General features: G+C 48.1%; 1 protein-coding gene across 3 annotated transcripts in view; it reads left to right on the top strand.

Moving 5' to 3' along the window:
* The window catches only part of ACAD10 (acyl-CoA dehydrogenase family member 10), a 363,878-nt gene that overhangs the window by 221,404 nt on the left and 117,464 nt on the right, over window positions 1-25,010 (top strand). For all 3 annotated transcript variants that reach the window (XM_069214832.1, XM_069214834.1, XM_069214833.1), the window contains one exon: window positions 16,768-16,918. In XM_069214832.1, the coding sequence (XP_069070933.1) occupies window positions 16,768-16,918 (151 nt within the window). The remainder of the gene's footprint in view (window positions 1-16,767; window positions 16,919-25,010) is intronic.

Here is a 25,010-nt window from a genome sequence, read left to right as displayed (position 1 = left end):
CTTACCCTAGTCTTGACCCAGTGGTCTGCCTTCTTTCCCAATTCTTGGGGAGAAATTGGACCTAGGTCTACCAGATACTGATGCAACTTTTCATTGAAGCAGTTACTTAAAATGTGTTCTTTCATAAACAAAATATAAAGCCCAACATAGTCATGCACTTCATTTCCAGTTACCCAACCATCCAGTGTTTTCACTGAGTAGTCAACAAAATCAACCCAGGTCTGGCTCGAGGATTTTTTAGCCCCCCTGAACCTAATCCTGTACTCCTCAGTGGAGAATCCAAAGCCCTCAATCAGGGTAGCCTTCATGAGGTCAGAGGATTCTGCATCTTTTCCAGAGAGTATGAGGAGTCTATCCCTACACTTTCCAGTGAACATTTCCCAAAGGAGAGCACCCCAGTGAGATCTGTTTACTTTTCTGGTTGCACAAGCCCTCTCAAAAGCTGTGAACCATTTGGTGATGTCATCACCATCTTCATATTTAGTTACAATCCCTTTTGGGATTTTCAACATGTCAGGAGAATCTCTGACCCTATTTATGTTGCTGCCACCATGGATGGGACCAAAACCCATCTCTTGTCTTTCCCTTTCTATGGCTAGGAGCTGTCTCTCCAAAGCCAATCTTTTGGCCATCCTGGCTAACAGGAGGTCATCTTCACTGAGGCTATCCTCAGTGATTTCAGAGGTGCTGGCCCCTCCTGTGAGGGAAGCAGCATCTCTGACTATCACAGTTGGAATCAGGGATTGAGGGTCCCTGATCTCCCTAGTTAGGACTGGAAGGGGGGAATTCTCCTCCAAGTCACTAAAATCATCCTCTGGGTTGTCATCCTCAGAGGGGTTGGCTTTTTCAAACTCTGCCAAAAGCTCCTGGAGCTGTTGTTTGGAGGGTCTTAAGCCAACTGGGATTTTCTTTATTTTGCAGAGAGACCTTAGCTCCCTCATCTTAAGATGGAGGTAAGGTGTGAGGTCGAGTTCCACCACATTCTCTTCTGCATCAGGCATTATGTTTCTAAAAGTTGGAATACTTTTTAAGAATCTAAAACTATTTCTAGAACTTAATTCAAACTTTCACAAAACTTTTAAACTCTAAAAGAAATGCTAACAGGGACTAACACAAGGCCCTAGCAGGACTTTTAAGAATTTAGAAAAATAGCTAAAATTGCAAAAATCAATTTCTAATGACAATTTTTGGAATTTGTCGTGTGATCAGGTATTGGCTGAGTAATCCAGCAAATGCAAAGGCTCTGTATGCACTATTTCAAAGTAAGGAATAGTATTCACAGAGTCCAAGTGTTCCCCTTAGAGGTAAGATAGTGGCAAAAAGAGATAATACTAATGCTCTATTTTGTGGTAGTGTGGTCGAGCAGTAGGCTTATCAAAGGAGTAGTGTTAAGCATTTGTTGTACACACACAAGCAATAAATGAGGAACACACACTCAAAGACAATTCCAGGCCAATAGGTTTTTGTATAGAAAAATATATTTTCTTAGTTTATTTTAAGAACCACAGGTTCAAATTTTACATGTAATACTTCAAATGAAAGGTATTGCAGGTAGGTACTTTAGGAACTTTGAATAATCACAATAGCATATACACTTTTCAAATAAATCACATATAGCTATTTTAAAACTAGACACAGTGCAAGTTTCACAGTTCCTAGTGGGAGTAAGAGTTTGTTAGTTCTTGCAGGTAAGTAAACCACCTACGGGGTTCAAGTTTGGGTCCAAGGTAGCCCACCGTTGGGGGTTCAGAGCAACCCCAAAGTTACCACACCAGCAGCTCAGGGCCGGTCAGGTGCAGAGGTCAAAGTGGTGCCCAAAACACATAGGCTTCAGTGGAGAAGGGGGTGCCCCGGTTCCAGTCTGCCAGCTGGTAAGTATCCGCGTCTTCGGAGGGCAGACCAGGGGGGGTTTTGTAGGGCACCGGGGGGGACACAAGTTAGCACAGAAAGTACACCCTCAGCAGCACGGGGGCGGCCGGGTGCAGTGTGCAAACACGCGTCGGGTTTCCAATGGAAATCAATGGGAGACCAAGGGGTCTCTTCAGCGATGCAGGCAGGCAAGGGGGGGGGCTCCTCGGGGTAGCCACCACCTGGGCAAGGGAGAGGGCCACCTGTGGGTCGCTCTTGAACTGGAGGTCGGTTCCTTCAGGTCCTGGGGGCTGTGGGTGCAGAGTCCTTACCAGGCATCGGGATCTGGGAGTAAGGCAGTCGTGGTCAGGGGCAGCCTCGGGATTCCCTCTGCAGGTGTCGCTTTGGGGGCTCAGGGGGGGCAACTCTGGCTACTCAAGGTCTCGCAGTCGCCGGGGAGTCCTCCCTGAAGTGATTGTTCTCCACAAGTCGAGCCGGGGGCGTCGGGTGAAGAGTGTCAAGTCTCACGCTTCCGGCGGGAAACAAGTTGTTTCAAAGTTGCTTCTTTGTTTCAAAGTTGCAGTCTTTGGTGAACAGGGCCACTGTCCTCTGGAGTTCTTGGTCCTTCTAGAGCAGGGCAGTCCTCTTAGGATTCAGAGATCGCTGGTCCCTGGTGAAAGCGTCGCTGGAGCAGTGTCTTTAGAAGGGGGGGAGACAGGCCGGTAGAGCTGGGGCCAAAGCAGTTGGTGTCTCCGTCTTCTCTGCAGGGTTTTTCAGCTTAGCAGTCCTCTTCTTCTTAGGTTGCAGGAATCTGAGTTCCTAGGTTCTGGGGAGCCCTTAAATACTAAATGTAAGGGTGTGTTTAGGTCTGGGAGGGCAGTAGCCAATGGCTACTAGCTCTGAGGGTGGGTACACCCTCTTTGTGCCTCCTCCCTGAGGGGAGGGGGGGCACATCCCTAATCCTATTGGGGGAATCCTCCATCTGCAAGATGGAGGATTTCTAAAAGTCAGAGTCACCTCAGCTCAGGACACCTTAGGGGCTGTCCTGACTGGCCAGTGACTCCTCCTTGTTTTTCTCATTATCTCTCCTGGACTTGCCGCCAAAAGTGGGGGCTGTGTCTAGGGGGCGGACATCTCCACTAGCTGGAGTGCCCTGGGGCATTGTAACACGAAGCCTGAGCCTTTGAGGCTCACTGCTAGGTGTTACAGTTCATGCAGGGGGGAGGTGTGAAGCACCTCCACCCAGAGCAGGCTTTTGTTTCTGTCCTCAGAGAGCACAAAGGCCCTCACCACATGGGGTCAGAAACTCATCTCTCAGCAGGAGGCTGGCACAGACCAGTCAGTCCTGCACTGAACAACTGGGTAAAATACAGGGGGGATCTCTAAGATGCACTCTGTGTGCATTTTTTAATAAATCCAACACTGGCATCAGTGTGGGTTTATTATTCTGAGAAGTTTGATACCAAACTTCCCAGTATTCAGTGTAGCCATTATGGAGCTGTGGAGTTCGTTTTTGACAGACTCCCAGACCATATATTCTTATGGCTACCCTGCACTTACAATGTCTAAGGTTTTGCTTAGACACTGTAGGGGCATAGTGCTCATGCACCTTTGCCCTCACCTGTGGTATAGTGCACCCTGCCTTAGGGCTGTAAGGCCTGCTACAGGGGTGACTTACCTATGCCACAGGCAGTGTGAGGTTGGCATGGCACCCTGAGGGGAGTGCCATGTCGACTTAGTCATTTTCTCCCCACCAGCACACACAAGCTGGCAAGCAGTGTGTCTGTGCTGAGTGAGGGGTCCCTAGGGTGGCATAAGACATGCTGCAGCCCTTAGAGACCTTCCCTGGCATCAGGGCCCTTGGTACCAGGCGTACCAGTTACAAGGGACTTACCTGGGTGCCAGAGTTGTGCCAATTGTGGAGACAATGGTACATTTTTAGGTGAAAGAACACTGGTGCTGGGGCCTGGTTAGCAGAGTCCCAGCACACTTCTCAGTCAAGTCAGCATCAGTATCAGGCAAAAAGTGGGGGGTAACTGCAACAGGGAGCCATTTATTTACACAAGCCCCGCCCCCAGTCCACAGGCCAGGAGACTCAGCCAAAGCTGGGAGAGTCTTCCTAGTCTGTCAGGCGAGGAAGAGTAGAGGAAATAGGCTGGTTTGTTGTAGGGCCTACTCTGCCTTACATCCTCCTGTTCAGGTCATTCCCTCTGGGGAACTGACCCACTTCCACGGTGATAGGACCTAGTCTGAATTGCCTCTTGTCTGTGCTTTTTATGTCTTTACCCATTCTCTCTATTTTGGGGTTAGAGGTAGCCTCCTCTGCTAATCTTATCTAAGCCAGGGTCACCCCTAACTTACCCAAAGAGGTTACCCAGAGCTGGAGTAACCCCACCATGACCAACAGGGTCAGGGGGCCTAACTTGCTATTTGGCATGGGGTCAGACCACCATGCCAAGGATAGTGCAGCCATAAAGGCTAACACCCAGCAGAGGCCAATGACAGCTGTCAGTGCCCAGACCCACACCTTTAGCTCTTCACCTGCAAGGGAAGGAGCTAAGTTACAGGCTTCTTTGGGTTCAGGGTGCCTGTCTGCTGTGTAAGAGTGGGGGGTTACTACATCTTGTAGTAAGCACCCTTCTTCCACTCTTTCTCCTGTTAGCTGAGGAGCTGAGCCACCCACTCAGGCTTAACAGTTGCCTGACTAGCCAGGACTTCTTGTGGATCAGGTTGGACTTTAACAGTGCCACTTTTGGAGTTCTCTCCTACTGGAGCAGAATCTCCTTGGCTTGCTGGAACCTTGGCTAAAGGTTGTCCACCCTTCCTACACTGTTTTCTTTTCTTTTTCTGCTTGCAGTTACTGCAGGGGCAGGACCTCCAGAATCCTTGGGAGAGGACTGGCACTGGACCAGTTCCCCTCTTGGGCTCTGACTAACCTCTGGGTAGTCATTTCCAAGTAGACAATCAAGGGGGAGGTCTGTACTGACTACCACCCTTCTCCAGCTAAATGTCCCACACACTTCTGTGGGCACAAAAGCCACAGGCCTATCAGTGACCATGTCTGGGCTAACTCTTACTCTGGCAGTCTCACCTGGGATGTACTGGTTTGAGAACACCATCCTGTCATGCACAATAGTGTGACTGGCACAAGTGTCTCTCAGGGCAGTGGCTGGGATTCCATTCACCAGTAGGTGGTGGAGGTGTCTACTTCCCTCTGGAATCTCCAACTCACCTGTTGGGCCCTTTTTCCAGTTGAAGGCTATGAAGACCTCCTCATCTGAGGAGTCATCCCCAATGGCTACACTGGTTACCCCAGGGATTTTGCTAGGGGGTTTGTTTTTGGGACAAGAAGTGTCCTTGGTGTGGTGCCCTGTCTGTCTACAGTTATGGCACCTTGCCTTAGTGGCATCCCAGTTCTTACCCTGGTACCCACCTTTGTTTTGGGTTGTGTCTTGGGGCCCACCCACCTGGTCTGGTTTTTGGGGGCCTACAGAGGACTCTTTTTCTTTATTTCTAGTGTCACCCACTTTCTCCTGGGGAGGCTTTGTAACCCCTTTCTTTTGGTCACCCCCAGTGGAAGTTTTGCTTACCCTAGTCTTGACCCAGTGGTCTGCCTTCTTTCCCAATTCTTGGGGAGAAATTGGACCTAGGTCTACCAGATACTGATGCAACTTTTCATTGAAGCAGTTACTTAAAATGTGTTCTTTCATAAACAAATTATAAAGCCCAACATAGTCATGCACTTCATTTCCAGTTACCCAGCCATTCAGTGTTTTCACTGAGTAGTCAACAAAATCAACCCAGGTCTGGCTCGAGGAATTTTGAGCCCCCCTGAACCTAATCCTGTACTCCTCAGTGGAGAATCCAAAGCCCTCAATCGGGGTAGCCTTTATGAGGTCATAGGATTCTGCATCTTTTCCAGAGAGTGTGAGGAGTCTATCCCTACACTTTCCAGTGAACATTTCCCAAAGGAGAGCACCCCAGTGATGTCTGTTTACTTTTCTGGTTGCATAAGCCCTCTCAAAAGCTGTGAACCATTTGGTGATGACATCTTCATATTAAGTTACAATCCCTTTTGGTATTTTCAACATGTCAGGAGAATCTCTTACCCTGTTTATGTTGCTGCCACCATGGATGGGACCAAAACCCATCTCTTGTCTTTCTCTTTCTATGGCTAGGAGCTGTCTCTCCAAAGCCAATCTTTTGGCCATCCTGGCTAACAGGAGGTCATCTTCACTGAGGCTATCCTCAGTGATTTCAGAGGTGCTGGCCCCTCCTGTGAGGGAAGCAGCATCTCTGACTATCACAGTTGGAATCAGGGATTGAGGGTCCCTGATCTCCCTAGTTAGGACTGGAAGGGGGGAATTCTCCTCCAAGTCACTAACATCATCCTCTGGGTTGTCATCCTCAGAGGGGTTGGCTTTTTCAAACTCTGCCAAAAGCTCCTGGAGCTGTTGTTTGGAGGGTCTTAAGCCAACTGGGATTTTCTTTATTTTGCAGAGAGACCTTAGCTCCCTCATCTTAAGATGGAGGTAAGGTGTGAGGTCGAGTTCCACCACATTCTCTTCTGCACCAGGCATTATGTTTCTAAAAGTTGGAATACTTTTTAAGAATCTAAAACTATTTCTAGAACTTAATTCAAACTTTCACAAAACTTTTAAACTCTAAAAGAAATGCTAACAGGGACTAACACAAGGCCCTAGCAGGACTTTTAAGAATTTAGAAAAATAGCTCAAATTGCAAAAATCTATTTCTAATGACAATTTTTGGAATTTGTCGTGTGATCAGGTATTGGCTGAGTAATCCAGCAAATGCAAAGGCTCTGTATGCACTATTTCAAAGTAAGGAATAGTATTCACAGAGTCCAAGTGTTCCCCTTAGAGGTAAGATAGTGGCAAAAAGAGATAATACTAATGCTCTATTTTGTGGTAGTGTGGTCGAGCAGTAGGCTTATCAAAGGAGTAGTGTTAAGCATTTGTTGTACACACACAAGCAATAAATGAGGAACACACACTCAAAGACAATTCCAGGCCAATAGGTTTTTGTATAGAAAAATATATTTTCTTAGTTTATTTTAAGAACCACAGGTTCAAATTTTACATGTAATACTTCAAATGAAAGGTATTGCAGGTAGGTACTTTAGGAACTTTGAATAATCACAATAGCATATACACTTTTCAAATAAATCACATATAGCTATTTTAAAACTAGACACAGTGCAAGTTTCACAGTTCCTAGTGGGAGTAAGAGTTTGTTAGTTCTTGCAGGTAAGTAAACCACCTACGGGGTTCAAGTTTGGGTCCAAGGTAGCCCACCGTTGGGGGTTCAGAGCAACCCCAAAGTTACCACACCAGCAGCTCAGGGCCGGTCAGGTGCAGAGGTCAAAGTGGTGCCCAAAACACATAGGCTTCAGTGGAGAAGGGGGTGCCCCGGTTCCAGTCTGCCAGCTGGTAAGTATCCGCGTCTTCGGAGGGCAGACCAGGGGGGGTTTTGTAGGGCACCGGGGGGGACACAAGTTAGCACAGAAAGTACACCCTCAGCAGCACGGGGGCGGCCGGGTGCAGTGTGCAAACACGCGTCGGGTTTCCAATGGAAATCAATGGGAGACCAAGGGGTCTCTTCAGCGATGCAGGCAGGCAAGGGGGGGGGCTCCTCGGGGTAGCCACCACCTGGGCAAGGGAGAGGGCCACCTGTGGGTCGCTCTTGAACTGGAGGTCGGTTCCTTCAGGTCCTGGGGGCTGTGGGTGCAGAGTCCTTACCAGGCATCGGGATCTGGGAGTAAGGCAGTCGTGGTCAGGGGCAGCCTCGGGATTCCCTCTGCAGGTGTCGCTTTGGGGGCTCAGGGGGGGCAACTCTGGCTACTCAAGGTCTCGCAGTCGCCGGGGAGTCCTCCCTGAAGTGATTGTTCTCCACAAGTCGAGCCGGGGGCGTCGGGTGAAGAGTGTCAAGTCTCACGCTTCCGGCGGGAAACAAGTTGTTTCAAAGTTGCTTCTTTGTTTCAAAGTTGCAGTCTTTGGTGAACAGGGCCACTGTCCTCTGGAGTTCTTGGTCCTTCTAGAGCAGGGCAGTCCTCTTAGGATTCAGAGATCGCTGGTCCCTGGTGAAAGCGTCGCTGGAGCAGTGTCTTTAGAAGGGGGGGAGACAGGCCGGTAGAGCTGGGGCCAAAGCAGTTGGTGTCTCCGTCTTCTCTGCAGGGTTTTTCAGCTTAGCAGTCCTCTTCTTCTTAGGTTGCAGGAATCTGAGTTCCTAGGTTCTGGGGAGCCCTTAAATACTAAATGTAAGGGTGTGTTTAGGTCTGGGAGGGCAGTAGCCAATGGCTACTAGCTCTGAGGGTGGGTACACCCTCTTTGTGCCTCCTCCCTGAGGGGAGGGGGGGCACATCCCTAATCCTATTGGGGGAATCCTCCATCTGCAAGATGGAGGATTTCTAAAAGTCAGAGTCACCTCAGCTCAGGACACCTTAGGGGCTGTCCTGACTGGCCAGTGACTCCTCCTTGTTTTTCTCATTATCTCTCCTGGACTTGCCGCCAAAAGTGGGGGCTGTGTCTAGGGGGCGGACATCTCCACTAGCTGGAGTGCCCTGGGGCATTGTAACACGAAGCCTGAGCCTTTGAGGCTCACTGCTAGGTGTTACAGTTCATGCAGGGGGGAGGTGTGAAGCACCTCCACCCAGAGCAGGCTTTTGTTTCTGTCCTCAGAGAGCACAAAGGCCCTCACCACATGGGGTCAGAAACTCATCTCTCAGCAGGAGGCTGGCACAGACCAGTCAGTCCTGCACTGAACAACTGGGTAAAATACAGGGGGGATCTCTAAGATGCACTCTGTGTGCATTTTTTAATAAATCCAACACTGGCATCAGTGTGGGTTTATTATTCTGAGAAGTTTGATACCAAACTTCCCAGTATTCAGTGTAGCCATTATGGAGCTGTGGAGTTCGTTTTTGACAGACTCCCAGACCATATATTCTTATGGCTACCCTGCACTTACAATGTCTAAGGTTTTGCTTAGACACTGTAGGGGCATAGTGCTCATGCACCTTTGCCCTCACCTGTGGTATAGTGCACCCTGCCTTAGGGCTGTAAGGCCTGCTACAGGGGTGACTTACCTATGCCACAGGCAGTGTGAGGTTGGCATGGCACCCTGAGGGGAGTGCCATGTCGACTTAGTCATTTTCTCCCCACCAGCACACACAAGCTGGCAAGCAGTGTGTCTGTGCTGAGTGAGGGGTCCCTAGGGTGGCATAAGACATGCTGCAGCCCTTAGAGACCTTCCCTGGCATCAGGGCCCTTGGTACCAGGCGTACCAGTTACAAGGGACTTACCTGGGTGCCAGAGTTGTGCCAATTGTGGAGACAATGGTACATTTTTAGGTGAAAGAACACTGGTGCTGGGGCCTGGTTAGCAGAGTCCCAGCACACTTCTCAGTCAAGTCAGCATCAGTATCAGGCAAAAAGTGGGGGGTAACTGCAACAGGGAGCCATTTATTTACACAAGCCCCGCCCCCAGTCCACAGGCCAGGAGACTCAGCCAAAGCTGGGAGAGTCTTCCTAGTCTGTCAGGCGAGGAAGAGTAGAGGAAATAGGCTGGTTTGTTGTAGGGCCTACTCTGCCTTACATCCTCCTGTTCAGGTCATTCCCTCTGGGGAACTGACCCACTTCCACGGTGATAGGACCTAGTCTGAATTGCCTCTTGTCTGTGCTTTTTATGTCTTTACCCATTCTCTCTATTTTGGGGTTAGAGGTAGCCTCCTCTGCTAATCTTATCTAAGCCAGGGTCACCCCTAACTTACCCAAAGAGGTTACCCAGAGCTGGAGTAACCCCACCATGACCAACAGGGTCAGGGGGCCTAACTTGCTATTTGGCATGGGGTCAGACCACCATGCCAAGGATAGTGCAGCCATAAAGGCTAACACCCAGCAGAGGCCAATGACAGCTGTCAGTGCCCAGACCCACACCTTTAGCTCTTCACCTGCAAGGGAAGGAGCTAAGTTACAGGCTTCTTTGGGTTCAGGGTGCCTGTCTGCTGTGTAAGAGTGGGGGGTTACTACATCTTGTAGTAAGCACCCTTCTTCCACTCTTTCTCCTGTTAGCTGAGGAGCTGAGCCACCCACTCAGGCTTAACAGTTGCCTGACTAGCCAGGACTTCTTGTGGATCAGGTTGGACTTTAACAGTGCCACTTTTGGAGTTCTCTCCTACTGGAGCAGAATCTCCTTGGCTTGCTGGAACCTTGGCTAAAGGTTGTCCACCCTTCCTACACTGTTTTCTTTTCTTTTTCTGCTTGCAGTTACTGCAGGGGCAGGACCTCCAGAATCCTTGGGAGAGGACTGGCACTGGACCAGTTCCCCTCTTGGGCTCTGACTAACCTCTGGGTAGTCATTTCCAAGTAGACAATCAAGGGGGAGGTCTGTACTGACTACCACCCTTCTCCAGCTAAATGTCCCACACACTTCTGTGGGCACAAAAGCCACAGGCCTATCAGTGACCATGTCTGGGCTAACTCTTACTCTGGCAGTCTCACCTGGGATGTACTGGTTTGAGAACACCATCCTGTCATGCACAATAGTGTGACTGGCACAAGTGTCTCTCAGGGCAGTGGCTGGGATTCCATTCACCAGTAGGTGGTGGAGGTGTCTACTTCCCTCTGGAATCTCCAACTCACCTGTTGGGCCCTTTTTCCAGTTGAAGGCTATGAAGACCTCCTCATCTGAGGAGTCATCCCCAATGGCTACACTGGTTACCCCAGGGATTTTGCTAGGGGGTTTGTTTTTGGGACAAGAAGTGTCCTTGGTGTGGTGCCCTGTCTGTCTACAGTTATGGCACCTTGCCTTAGTGGCATCCCAGTTCTTACCCTGGTACCCACCTTTGTTTTGGGTTGTGTCTTGGGGCCCACCCACCTGGTCTGGTTTTTGGGGGCCTACAGAGGACTCTTTTTCTTTATTTCTAGTGTCACCCACTTTCTCCTGGGGAGGCTTTGTAACCCCTTTCTTTTGGTCACCCCCAGTGGAAGTTTTGCTTACCCTAGTCTTGACCCAGTGGTCTGCCTTCTTTCCCAATTCTTGGGGAGAAATTGGACCTAGGTCTACCAGATACTGATGCAACTTTTCATTGAAGCAGTTACTTAAAATGTGTTCTTTCATAAACAAATTATAAAGCCCAACATAGTCATGCACTTCATTTCCAGTTACCCAGCCATTCAGTGTTTTCACTGAGTAGTCAACAAAATCAACCCAGGTCTGGCTCGAGGAATTTTGAGCCCCCCTGAACCTAATCCTGTACTCCTCAGTGGAGAATCCAAAGCCCTCAATCGGGGTAGCCTTTATGAGGTCATAGGATTCTGCATCTTTTCCAGAGAGTGTGAGGAGTCTATCCCTACACTTTCCAGTGAACATTTCCCAAAGGAGAGCACCCCAGTGATGTCTGTTTACTTTTCTGGTTGCATAAGCCCTCTCAAAAGCTGTGAACCATTTGGTGATGACATCTTCATATTAAGTTACAATCCCTTTTGGTATTTTCAACATGTCAGGAGAATCTCTTACCCTGTTTATGTTGCTGCCACCATGGATGGGACCAAAACCCATCTCTTGTCTTTCTCTTTCTATGGCTAGGAGCTGTCTCTCCAAAGCCAATCTTTTGGCCATCCTGGCTAACAGGAGGTCATCTTCACTGAGGCTATCCTCAGTGATTTCAGAGGTGCTGGCCCCTCCTGTGAGGGAAGCAGCATCTCTGACTATCACAGTTGGAATCAGGGATTGAGGGTCCCTGATCTCCCTAGTTAGGACTGGAAGGGGGGAATTCTCCTCCAAGTCACTAACATCATCCTCTGGGTTGTCATCCTCAGAGGGGTTGGCTTTTTCAAACTCTGCCAAAAGCTCCTGGAGCTGTTGTTTGGAGGGTCTTAAGCCAACTGGGATTTTCTTTATTTTGCAGAGAGACCTTAGCTCCCTCATCTTAAGATGGAGGTAAGGTGTGAGGTCGAGTTCCACCACATTCTCTTCTGCACCAGGCATTATGTTTCTAAAAGTTGGAATACTTTTTAAGAATCTAAAACTATTTCTAGAACTTAATTCAAACTTTCACAAAACTTTTAAACTCTAAAAGAAATGCTAACAGGGACTAACACAAGGCCCTAGCAGGACTTTTAAGAATTTAGAAAAATAGCTCAAATTGCAAAAATCTATTTCTAATGACAATTTTTGGAATTTGTCGTGTGATCAGGTATTGGCTGAGTAATCCAGCAAATGCAAAGTCTTGTATCCCACCGCTGCCACCAATGTAGGAAGTTGGCTCTGTATGCACTATTTCAAAGTAAGGAATAGTATGCACAGAGTCCAAGGGTTCCCCTTAGAGGTAAGATAGTGGCAAAAAGAGATAATACTAATGCTCTATTTTGTGGTAGTGTGGTCGAGCAATAGGCTTATCAAAGGAGTAGTGTTAAGCATTTGTTGTACACACACAAGCAATAAATGAGGAACACACACTCAAAGACAATTCCAGGCCAATAGGTTTTTTTATAGAAAAATATATTCCCTGAGGGGAGGGGGGGCACATCCCTAATCCTATTGGGGGAATCCTCCATCTGCAAGATGGAGGATTTCTAAAAGTCAGACTCACCTCAGCTCAGGACACCTTAGGGGCTGTCCTGACTGGCCAGTGACTCCTCCTTGTTTTTCTCATTATCTCTCCTGGACTTGCCGCCAAAAGTGGGGGCTGTGTCCAGGGGCGGGCATCTCCACTAGCTGGAGTGCCCTGGGGCATTGTAACACGAAGCCTGAGCCTTTGAGGCACAGTTTCCTGCAGGGGGGAGGTGTGAAGCACCTCCACCCAGAGCAGGCTTTTGTTTCTGTCCTCAGAGAGCACAAAGGCCCTCACCACATGGGGTCAGAAACTCATCTCTCAGCAGGAGGCTGGCACAGACCAGTCAGTCCTGCACTGAACAACTGGGTAAAATACAGGGGGGATCTCTAAGATGCACTCTGTGTGCATTTTTTAATAAATCCAACACTGGCATCAGTGTGGGTTTATTATTCCGAGAAGTTTGATACCAAACTTCCCAGTATTCAGTGTAGCCATTATGGAGCTGTGGAGTTCGTTTTTGACAGACTCCCAGACCATATATTCTTATGGCTACCCTGCACTTACAATGTCTAAGGTTTTGCTTAGACACTGTAGGGGCATAGTGCTCATGCACCTTTGCCCTCACCTGTGGTATAGTGCACCCTGCCTTAGGGCTGTAAGGCCTGCTACAGGGGTGACTTACCTATGCCACAGGCAGTGTGAGGTTGGCATGGCACCCTGAGGGGAGTGCCATGTCGACTTAGTCATTTTCTCCCCACCAGCACACACAAGCTGGCAAGCAGTGTGTCTGTGCTGAGTGAGGGGTCCCTAGGGTGGCATAAGACATGCTGCAGCCCTTAGAGACCTTCCCTGGCATCAGGGCCCTTGGTACCAGGCGTACCAGTTACAAGGGACTTACCTGGGTGCCAGAGTTGTGCCAATTGTGGAGACAATGGTACATTTTTAGGTGAAAGAACACTGGTGCTGGGGCCTGGTTAGCAGAGTCCCAGCACACTTCTCAGTCAAGTCAGCATCAGTATCAGGCAAAAAGTGGGGGGTAACTGCAACAGGGAGCCATTTCTTTACAGCCATCATACACAAAGAATCCATCCATTGCACCACCACAAATGACGACATCACTCTAGCCATGGAACACTTCAACTTCTGACTCCAAACAGACAGCAAAACCACCATAAGAGGCACCCTCTTCTACTGTCCTCCAGAACCACATCTAGCCTTTTGCAACTTCATCGCTAACTTCACCACCTCCCAACATAAACTCCAACAACAAAATTTTCTTTGACGACCTCAGATTCCATCTTGATAACCACAATTACATCAACACTGCCAATCTCCTCCACAGCAAGAACAACATAGAAATGGCCCATCTCATCCACGACCCCACGCACACTTAGGCCACATGCTAGACCCCATTTTCACCTCCAGTGACTGCATCAGGTACAGCCACACCACAAACTCACCTGGACTGACCACTCCATTGTCCACTTCAGCATCACCAGCTCACAGACCTTCCCCCCAGTCTGCCAAACGCCCAGTACTATAGCGGGAGCAGAGTCTGAAAGGACACATGGATCAACGCCCTTAACACCACCCACCCCAACTCCTCCAACAAAAGTTGGATCACCACTGCGCTGACAGTGTTGCTTCTGTCAGCAACAACACCCACAGAACGTCCACTGAGCAGACCAGCTGTTACACTGAAAACCTCAGAACTGCTAAACAACACTGGAAACAACTGGAAAGGAGATAGCACAACAGCACGGACACAACCGACAAGACCACCTTCAAGGCAGCCGTCATCCTCTACCACAAGCAGTTGAGAGAATTGAAGAAAAAGGCCTTAGCCTCACATGTTGAATCAAGCTCCAGTAACAGCAAAGAATTCTTCAACATTGTCAAAGAATTCTCCAACTCCTCAACTGCAACAGACATTACCCCCTCACAGGAACTCAACAACAACCTTGCAAATGTCTTTCACCACAAGATTGTCAGCATCTACAGAAACTTTAAACCCCAACACAAGGCCACTGACTTCTTCAAGCAACACAACGACCTGCTACCACCACACATATCCGACTGACCAAATGGAGCCAGCTCACCCCACAGGACACTGCCTCCATCAAGAACTTGGTCCACTCAGTGGCCCCAACCAAATCATATCCTCACCTCATCTTCAATGTAGGCGTAGCCAGCATCTGCCATATACTCACCACCTGTTTCAACACCTCATTTGCTATGGCCACCTTCCCTGAGGGCTGTAAACTTGCAGAAGTCAGCGTCCTACTAAAGAAACCCTCAGCAGACCCCGTCGAACTACCAATCTCCCTGCTCCTGTTCCCGGCCAATCTCCCTGCTCCTGTTCCCGGGCAAAAAGCCATCAACCAACAGCTCTCTTCACATCTGGAATGGAACCTCATTCTCAAGTCCTCCCAGTCTGGATTGTGCAGCAACCACAGCCCTCATTGCACCTACCGATGACATCCGAGCCATACTCGACCAAAGAGAGACTGTGGCTCTCATCCTCCTAGACCTCTCGGCAGCCCTTGATATGGTCTTCCACCATACACTTGTCACAAGGCTGCATAACATAGGCTCCAAGGAACAAACAGAACACAAAAAGTCCCACTTTACCTCCAAACCCAAGGAAACCATCTGTGGAGTACCACAAGGATTCTTGCTCAGCCCTCCCCTCTTCAACACTTATGACACCTCTGGCCAGCATTGCCAAAACCAACAGACTCAACATCATATCCAATGCAGATGACATACAACTCATCCACTCCTTCTCCGAAGACACCACCAACACCAAGACCAATTTCCACAACTGCATAGCTGATGTCACCAACTGGATGCAGGACAACTTCTTGGAGCTCAGCATAGATAAGGCAGAGGTACTGATTTTCAGAAACAAAATCTCCCCATTGGACGCATCCTGGTAGCCCTCAGAACTCGAATCTACTCCTGCCTCCAATGACCACACTTGGAACCTAGGCATCATTCTAGACAACAAGCTAACCATGACAAGTCAGGTCAATTCTGTCTCCTTCTTCTGCTTGTTCATCCTCCGCATGCTTTAAAAGATATTCAAATGACTACCCCAAAGCTCCAGACGCACTATCTCCCAGGCCCTCATCTCCAGCCGACTGGACTATGGCAACGCTGTCTACACAGGAATCACAGTTGACCTCCTCCAACTACTACGGACCATACAGAACACTGCAGTCAAACTCATCCTGGGTCTCCTTAGATGAACCCACATCACCTACTACCTCAGGGAACTTCACTGGCTCCTTGTATGGAAAGGATGCCAGATCAAGCTCTTGACCCATGCATACAAGGCCCTACACAACTGCAGACCCACCTACTTGAACCACTGCCTGAACTTCCATCAGCCTACCAGACTCCTCCACTCCGCGTCCCTTTCTCTAACTCTTATCAGATGTATACAATGCAGAGGTTGCTCCTTCTCCTACCTAGCAGAGAAGACATAGAATGAGCTACCCTTTCATCTATGAACCTCCACATCTCTTCCAGAGTTCCGAAAGTCTCTGAAGACCTGGCTATTTGGCTAACCAACTGGACCCAGCCAGCATCTGGGTACCCTCATAGGTGACAATTTGCGCTCTACAAATCTACTGATTGATTGATTGATAGGGATCTTTTGGGAATTAGAGGTGCCCATGTAAACAAGCGGGTGTCCACTGGAAAGATAGGAGTAGAGCCATTTAAGGACATTGCAGGTGAATCCCATCAAGACTGTGGGTTGTGTTTGAGGATAGAATTAGTGGTCCAGCAATATCAGCTGGCATGATTAATATTAATCTGTGGTGAGTGCAGATGCAGTTTTTCCTTTTGGAAAGAGAATTATAGATTGCTGCAAATCAGATTGCAGTTGAAGTAGCTGAGGCAAAGCCCTCAGCAAAGTCTTGGTGATATCCATTTGAAGTTGAAACTGTGCTGCTGATGATGGGGAATTATTTGGTTTCTGCAGTCTTTTCGTTCCTGGTCATGGCGAGGTTTGACCAAGCATCTCAATATAAGGTACAGAATTAGCTCTACTGCACTAGCATATAATTTAGCAAAGACATGAATTGGTTTCCTGTGTGTACAAGTACTGTCTGTAATAGGACCAAAGTCCTTTCCTCTCTTAGCTCATGTACTTCAATGAGATCTCGCAAGCCTAATGTTTATTTTTGAACATTTTTTGTTGCCTCATTTGTGTTTATATAGCACATCGAGATAATGTAATTATCAGTTACTGAGACAAGAGATGATGAACATCAGCTCTTTTGTTGTTTCAGGATCTCCTTCATTTTAATTTTGTGTTCTTTTGGCATAATTTAGGTCATTATGTTGAGCGTCAGGTTCAGATATGGACAAAACAGTATCGAGCCACTGAAACACAAGTGATTCCAGCTATGGAGAGACTTATTGAATGGCTTCCACTACACATTCCAGTAAGCAAGAAGACTTCTGTTGTGCACGGCGATTTCAGGTAGCAAATCTTTTTATTTTCAGAAAATTAATTGCCTTAATGTTTCCTTCAGGTGCAACTGTATGGTGTTGTAGTTAATGTAATTCAATTGTGTAAGCTTATAAGGAGGAGGCAGCTTTACTATGGGCATCTGTCTCTGCTGTCTTACTCCTTTCTGATGGACAATTCTAATCCCAGTATGCAAGGGAATGATGTCTCCACCTAAAACTACATGGCTCTAACCAGGTTGTGACTGTAGGAAAGATGCATCAATAACAAAGTGATGGATGGAATGCCTAAATTAATCTTAGCCACTGGTAAATGCTCGGATTGCATTCCAGTCCATATTGTTTCACCCACCATGCAACAAAGGCCTGTTTATGCAAATCATTATCAACCCTGCTCCTCATGGGAGAAGTCCGTCCTGAATTGCCAGGTGAGGCCCCTTCAAGAAGGGACCACATTCAACCCCAGACCAGTTTCTCCCTTCTTGGGCCTAGACAGCAGGAGCAAGCTTGAGTCGTATGGCACAGTGAGCAAGGGACCCACGTCAGTGCACACCTGTCACATTTAAGGCATCAACTGCACCAACAACAAGATGATGAATGGAATTCTTGAATTAATCTCAGCCCCTGGCAGTTTCTTGGGCTGCGGACCTGTTGATTGCCACCTTAGACAAGGGCCTGCCTTAGTCAAATCAGTACAGACCATGCTTATCATTGGAACAGTCCATCCCGAACTACCAAGCAAAGGACTCTCTAGAAGAGACTACAAGCATCCGCAAGACAGTTTCACTTTACCTAGGCTCTACAGTATGTGTAGTTTGATTATGATGTCACAATGAGCAACGTCTGGGTTTCCTGTTGCGCTGGTGTAAACTGCAACAGCAAAAAGTTGATGGGTGGAATGCTTAAGTTAATCTTAGCCACTGTCAGACACTTTGGGTTGCATTGCAGACCATTGTTTTTCACCCATCAGACCGTCCTGAACTGTCAGGCAACACCCCTTCTAAAAGGCCCTGAAGCAACCCCAGATCGATTTTACCCTACTTGGGGCTCGTCAGTAGGGTGTAGCTTGAGCCCTAGGTGTGAAAGGTATGCTCAGACATGGGTATTATGTTCACTTTGTCACTGGAACCAAGCGGCACCCGACACACAAGCCCTAGTCAGGGTGAAACTGGCCTTGGGTACCTCGTGTTTAGTTTAGGTCCCGGGATGACCTGGCTTGGCAGTTTAGGCTGACTACCTATTGGCTCAGTCTCAAGAATAATTTGAATATGGCTGGGTCCAAATTGAGTTGGCATAGTGTGCAAAATAATGGTGGACTTTGATGTGGCCCTCATAATTAGTAAGAGCTGAGATTAATTCAAGCATTCCATCCATCATTTATTTGTACAGTTCAGTGCAGCACCCTAAGTGCAACAAGTATGCTTACTGTGCCACTACATTCAAGCTGCACCTGACTGATGAGGCCCAATTAGGGTGAAATTGGTCCTTGGTTGCTTGTGTTTCAGATCAGGAGGGACCTGTCTGGCACTTTGGTCTAGACTGTTCCTATTGGAACAGAGCCAAGACTGATGTGCATATGGCTGAGTCCAAAGGTCTCAGGTGGGGTGGCATGGTGTGCAAAATAGTGGTGACTAGGATGCGGCGCAGAGTAATTACCAGTGTCTGTCAACCATTGTCATTTTTTTTTTTTAACAAATTTTATTTTGATTTATTTAGATCCAGCTGCTACCACTTATGTGAAATGCGAAGAATCCATACATGTAAATCCAATACATAACAGTGGCTGTGAAATTTTCCACCCCACATCCCCCTCAGTATGCCCACCCACCTCCATCTGTTGTGTCCATGAGTTACATAACAGATGTCTGAGCTCTTTGGTGAAAATGAAATTCCAGCTAAAGCTGCTCCAGGGAGTCTGCAGGTAATGCTGTGGAGCTGATGACGGTTCATTAGGTCTGCAACCTCAACTACCTCTGCACTGCGGGATGCAACCATTTAAGTATAGCGTCATCTTAGAGGGTTTCCTCTGATGTCTCGAAGGACGAAGGTTCTGGGTTTGTTATGCAATCTACTAACGCCTCTCAGGCACTCCCCATATTTGTTCTTCCTCGTCCACATTTGTCTTTTCAGAGCAGCACTTCACTTTCAAATCCCGCCCATCGTTCCAGTTCTCTCTGCCACACCTCCACCCTGGAGTCTTCTAATTCCTTGAAATTTCCTGCTTCACAAGTATAAAAGCTAGGTCCTGAGTCCTATTTGTGGGTCTAGTTTTAGTAGTTTGGGGAAACCAGGGTACTAAGCAGTGTTCTGGAGTGCAGGAGACCCCTGTTACTGTGATCTCCGCAAGCACATTAGTGACCTCCTGCCAGTAGGTGATAAGTCTCAGGCATTACCAAAACATATGCATTAATTCTGCTCCCTCTTACCACATCTCGGGCACTTCACATTTGTTGTGTGAAAGTATCGATTTAGCAGCCTATGTATAACATAAAAATGTATATGTTTCAAACAGGTATTTCTCGATACTTTAAGGACTCTCTCCAGTATACTCGTCTAGTCCATCTCAGGAATGGTGTTCTCCAAGTCTTCCTCCCAGAACGTTCGGAGGGTGGTGAGGGTCATATTATGTTCTCCCTGATCACCTTGTACAGGTATGTGACTGCTTTGATGGTCCCGCTGATGTAATCATATAATGACAGCTTTAATGGTGGGAGGTTCAGAAGAGCTCCCCCTCCCCCCCAGTGTTTGCATACTGCAGCTTTCACAGCACTATGGAGTAGAAAATGGCCCTGTAGCAGATTGTGCCTGATCAGAAGTCCTCAAATGGGAGAAGCATTTCTGCCTCAAACAGGTCACCACATATGGTGGCTTCCACAGCTACCCACTCTGTCAACCCCCACCATTCTCCCCCATAAGGCAGTACTTCAAGTGATGTCATGGGGATATCAGGTGAGTGTGGGATTTCACATATGTTTTCGGCAGGCAGCAGACCCAACATCTTAGCATCACTCTAAAGTTGGTGGTATCACCTTCGCTAGAGCATCTGAGCTTTAATAATACTCTAAGTTAGCAGTAAAGGTCAGGGGCAAAATAATCCATCTCCTTCCCAGGCGTTAGCCTGTCTGCTAACCACTGCTTCAGCCACTGGAGTTGTGCTACCAGATAATAAGATTCAAGTTCGGGAACTGCCAGTCCTCCATCCCCCACCGGTCTTTGCAGTGTTTTCAGGGCCACCTGTTGGTGGCCCAAGCCCCAGATAAAGGCAATGATAAGCGAGTCAGGTTCTTTAACCATCGCTCGAGGAATCCACACTGGTAGTACAGTGAAAAAATATAGTTCTTTGGGTAACGCAACCATTTTTAGTAGTGCATCATGACCCGCAAATGAGAGGGGGGAATGTTCTCAAAAAATCCATGCTCGCCTTGGGAGCCTGGGTTGCCCTTGCAACATTCCTCTCAAGTAGGTCATTTGGGTTGTGAAAGATTTGTACCCCCAAGTATTGCAAACACTGGAATTCCCATTGCAGGTCCCAATTTATCAGCATAGGGAACAAGTGCAGTTTCTGCAAATTTACTCTCAGTCCAGAGAGCAAGCCATATTTCTCCAGCAGTTCTTGCGCACCCACCAGTGCCCTTGTTGTATTCTGAAAAAGATAAGAAAGTCGTCTGCTTATAGAGCAATGTGGTGGAGTTGTCCACTGATCTCTATGCTCCAATAAGTGTCCCCGGTCCTTGCATGGCAGGCCAGAGGCTCCATAGCCAGGGTGAACAACAGAAGCAACAGTGGGCACCTCTTTCTGGTTCTGTGGCCCACTCAATAACTTTCTGAGATAGTGTGCCCCGTACGGACTCTGGCAGTGGGGTCCGCATATAGCAATCTGGTCTGAGCTACAAATCCCTACGTCACGCGAAAGCATTCCATAATGGCATAGAGAAATGCCAATTCCAGGCAGTCAAAGGCCTTCTCTTTATCCACTGCAATGATGGGCTCTTCTTGATCACAGGTATCTTCCTCTAGTATCCTGAGGAGTCTCCGTATGTTGAGTGCCGTGTTAAGGCCAGGGATGAATCTCACTTTGATCAGTGTATGAGTCGGGGCATGTGAGTGAGGAGTCTGGCAGCAAGGATCCGACTAAAGATTTTATAGTTGATGTTTAACATCGATAATGGTTGGTATGCCCTCTTATCATAAGCTGGTTTACCTGGTTGAGTAGGGGCACTTTCAGGGCCCCACAAGTTGAGGACGGTAAGAGAACCATATCTCTAACTGCTTTATAGAGGTCAGTGAGCTTGGAAGCTAGTTCATCCACGAAGTTGGCATTGAGTTCAACCAGGAGCCCATCAGTTTCTGGCATTTTACCCCGAGCCATACTCTTAATGGCCGCTTGGACCTCCGACAGGGTGATTTCCCCTCCCAGCTTTTCTGTCTCCTCAGGAGATACTTCTGGGAATGTCTAAGGTGTTAGAAAAGCATCAGTGTTGCCATAAGACCATTCTGTGGCGCTGCTGTATAGTTCAGAGTAATAAGTGTAGAATTCGCAAATAATATCTACTTGCCAGTAGACTCTGTTACCCTGGACAGTTTCAAGCTCCACTATAACCAAGCCCCGTTTTGCAGGGTTCGGTTACTGAGCCCTAAGGCAAACCCAGTTGGCACTAAAATCGGGCACCGGACTGATCATGGCGTATCACCAGCCAGTTCTCCCAGGATCAAAGCACCTCAGGTGCTCTCTTAATCACTCAAAGTCAATGTCCTCTCGGGTGGCGCTGGAATTGTTTTTCTCCCTGGTCACCAATGCAGTTATATGTATGGCAGGTATTTCACCCTGGCTGCTCCCCTGGACCTCCACCAGACCGGGACCGGCCAGCCAGCAAATGTCAGCTCAGGCCCAGTAAAAAAAAAAAAAACACCAATGAAGCCATCCATTGTGCAGTCTATTTCCCCTGTGGTTCAGCTTTGTGCAGGCAGAGGAATGAATCGTCTACGAAAGGGAGGGAGGAGAGGAGGGGAGGAGGACTGCCTTCACATTTTGTGAGCCCCCAGTCCTCAAGGTTTGCAGCAAGTCTCACCCCACCCCCTCCGGATCATCTAAGAGTGTGGGGAGCGCTGTGTCGAGACACACTTGCCATCAGCCGCCCTCCAGACCTCTCATTAGCTGCAGTAAGATGATGGATGGTGGTTCCTCCGTATTAACTCTGATGGAGTGCGGCTTTCTTCATTGCCGCTTGGCCACGCCCCTCTATTAATTGAAGCATTCCATCCACCACTTTTTTATATACTTCTGTTGGAAACCAATGGTGTAGACAGACCTGCAGAAAGTGTGCCTTTGGTGTTGGTGCTCGGGGTAGGGATCCAAGTAGTGCAATGAGTTACCCTTATGCACCTGAAGGCGCTCCAGGACCATAAAGCGAAGCCAAAGATAGGAAAAAGTCACAGACCTTGAGTAAGTCTTCTCCAAGTGGACCTGCTCACACTCTCGAGGTTGATTCTGTGACCAAGTCCCTTCACAGACATTGTCAGGGTTCCCATCAACACAGACTCAAACCGGGCTGCGTGCTGGCCCCCCTCCTTTTAAATCTTTACACTGCTGACCTGGACACTGCTTTGGAAAGGTCTAGTTTAATCATTCCAAGGCAGCGATCGCCTTCCCAACTGACAGTATGCAATCAACTCTGTAATCTTGGACCATATCAGAGGTAGCCTACAGAAAACCCTCAACACCCTCCACCGTTATAGCTAGGAGAACAAACTCCAGGTGCACCAAGGTAAAATTAAGGTTAGTGTCTTTGGTAAATACCCACTCAACAAAATAGTCCGTTGTCATCTGGGAGAACTACAGTTTACAAAAACTCCGAACTACAACTACCTTGGTGTCTGGCTCACGGAATCAGCAGCTCACTGCTAGACACCTCAGAAATAAGTCCACCTGTGTTATTCACAGTCTGAAACGTCTAAGCAAATGATTACAAAGCCTTACTTCAGAACCAATGCTGTCAGTCTTCAGGGCGAAATTAATCCAAGACCTTAACTACGGCCAACTAGCTTTTTCTGGAGCCTTTGACATGCTTCCTAAAAACTACCAGGTCACTGCGTACAAGAAAGTCCTACATGCCCCCAGGCAGACGTGAAGAACTAGTCTAAGGCTGGAGTTGGGTCTTCGGAGCCCAAAACTTGTGTGCCTGAAGGAGCTATTAAAATACTATCTCAGTATCCTACTGGCCCCAGAGCCCTCCCTCAAACATCATCTTAAGCCAATCTTTGAAGAGGGTACCCCATGTCAAATTGGGTTAGCGCTGGCCATAAGTAGTCTGAACATTGTGGCCACTAGCCTGCACACCAAAGAAATTCCATATTTGGCCTAGAAAAGAGCTGTGAACAGGCAGGTAACGCAAACTTCCTTTGAATGGGACATTGAAAGATCACCCCTCAGTTTCATCACTGAGTCACTGGACGTATCCTACATTCTGTGGAAGGCCCTGCCTTATTTTCAACATGCCCTCTCACCCCAGGCACGTAGGAAAATCCTCTACATGAGGCTCATTGCTCAGTCAATCTCTGATTTTAAACCAGCCTGTGCTCAGCACGCAGAGGCAATCTCTTGTAGGCTATACAACGATCACAAAGAATTCTGTTACCTTCTCCTGTGTTGCTGACCCAGGTTTGCTGATGACCATCACCAATTGCTTCCCTCTCTGTTCTGGGCCAGCGGGATCTGACGGTGAAGAGAGGACTTGGATCTGTGCTTTTCTGACAACACCACAAGATCCTTAGCTAGACTGGGGAAATTCACAGACTCCATCCCTCTCACACTTCTCAATGCCCCTATGGGGTGTCCCCTGCCTTTGGCAGCACACTTTACACTGCTTTCTCTATCCATATGAGTAGCTGCCAGCCCTCACTGTCCATAGTTAGGGCTACTTGCAAAGTCATGGCGGCTTAGTTCATCACATGGAGACTGCTTTGTTCTTTCCATCTCCCTGTATCTCCCTTGTGGACCTCACCCAGTGTGAGCTGGGTCGCCAAATCAGTCTAGACTATCCTCCCGGCATCCCCATTAGCAAGGCACCCTTAGTTGCAAAACTGCATCAGAATAACCCACCTTGCACATTCCACTCTCTTGAATTCCACTCCCTTTGCACACAACTGTCAAATCATTCTGGTTTTATTAACTTTTTAGGTCGAGCGTGCAAGCACATTGACCTGTTATGAGTATTGTGGGCTTTTAACCACGCTCACCTCATGCCAGTCACTTTAACTGGTTCATGGGCTTACCTTTAAAAAATTACTTGATGTCATTGGTAATTGCTTTACTTTTGTCCCGCCTTGAGGCTGTTTTTGTCACTCCTTGCAGACTGCCCCTCTTTTTTTTTTTGTAAACAAAGTTTATTGCAATTTCGATCAACCAGTGAGCAGGTAAACATAGTATAAGAGAACATACAGTGATCTACATAGACTCTGAGGGCAAGAGCTTTTTCAATCTACACATCTCTGCACTAACAGCAATCTAATGTTGCAACATCTACCCTACCCCCCCATCCCTCAACCTCCCCAACAGTGCCCCACCCCCCAGTGATGATACTGGTAGCATATCTGGACAGTTGTATTGTATGTAGGTGTGCTATGAAAGAGGCGACCCTTCACTCACAATGTGAGAGTGTTTCCCCGTCTAGTCCAACCGTAGGATCCTGCCCCGGGGTCATCCGTAATGGCACCAATGGATTGGGTCTATTGGCAACTTCACAAAGCATCCAGTCATCATTCAATCAGGGGACTGGACCCAATCGACATTCCTCCTTAAAGGAGTCTAATATCGCATCCCAACCTTGCGCCGCCTCCAGGGGCCACCAACCCCTTCTGGCCTCACCATGTAGAATAGCGCTCTCGCACCCAGCCCACCTAGTTAGTTCTCTAGTCCATTGGGACAGTCTCGGCCCAACTGGATTCTTCCAGGTCATCGCTATTTCCCTCTTGGCCAGTACGTAGGCCAAGTCCCGGAACCTGTTGGTTATTTTGTAATTAGCCGTGCGTGGAAACCAGCCAAGCAGACAATGACCTATTGTGCAGGGGACTTCCCTTCCTATCGCTCCAGCCACCAGTCGGCTCAC

Source organism: Pleurodeles waltl, chromosome 11 (assembly GCF_031143425.1).
Source record: "Pleurodeles waltl isolate 20211129_DDA chromosome 11, aPleWal1.hap1.20221129, whole genome shotgun sequence".
Taxonomy (NCBI): Eukaryota; Metazoa; Chordata; class Amphibia; order Caudata; family Salamandridae; genus Pleurodeles; species Pleurodeles waltl.
The sequence above is the reverse complement of the archived record's forward strand: the minus strand, read 5'-3'. Positions and strand labels throughout refer to the sequence as shown.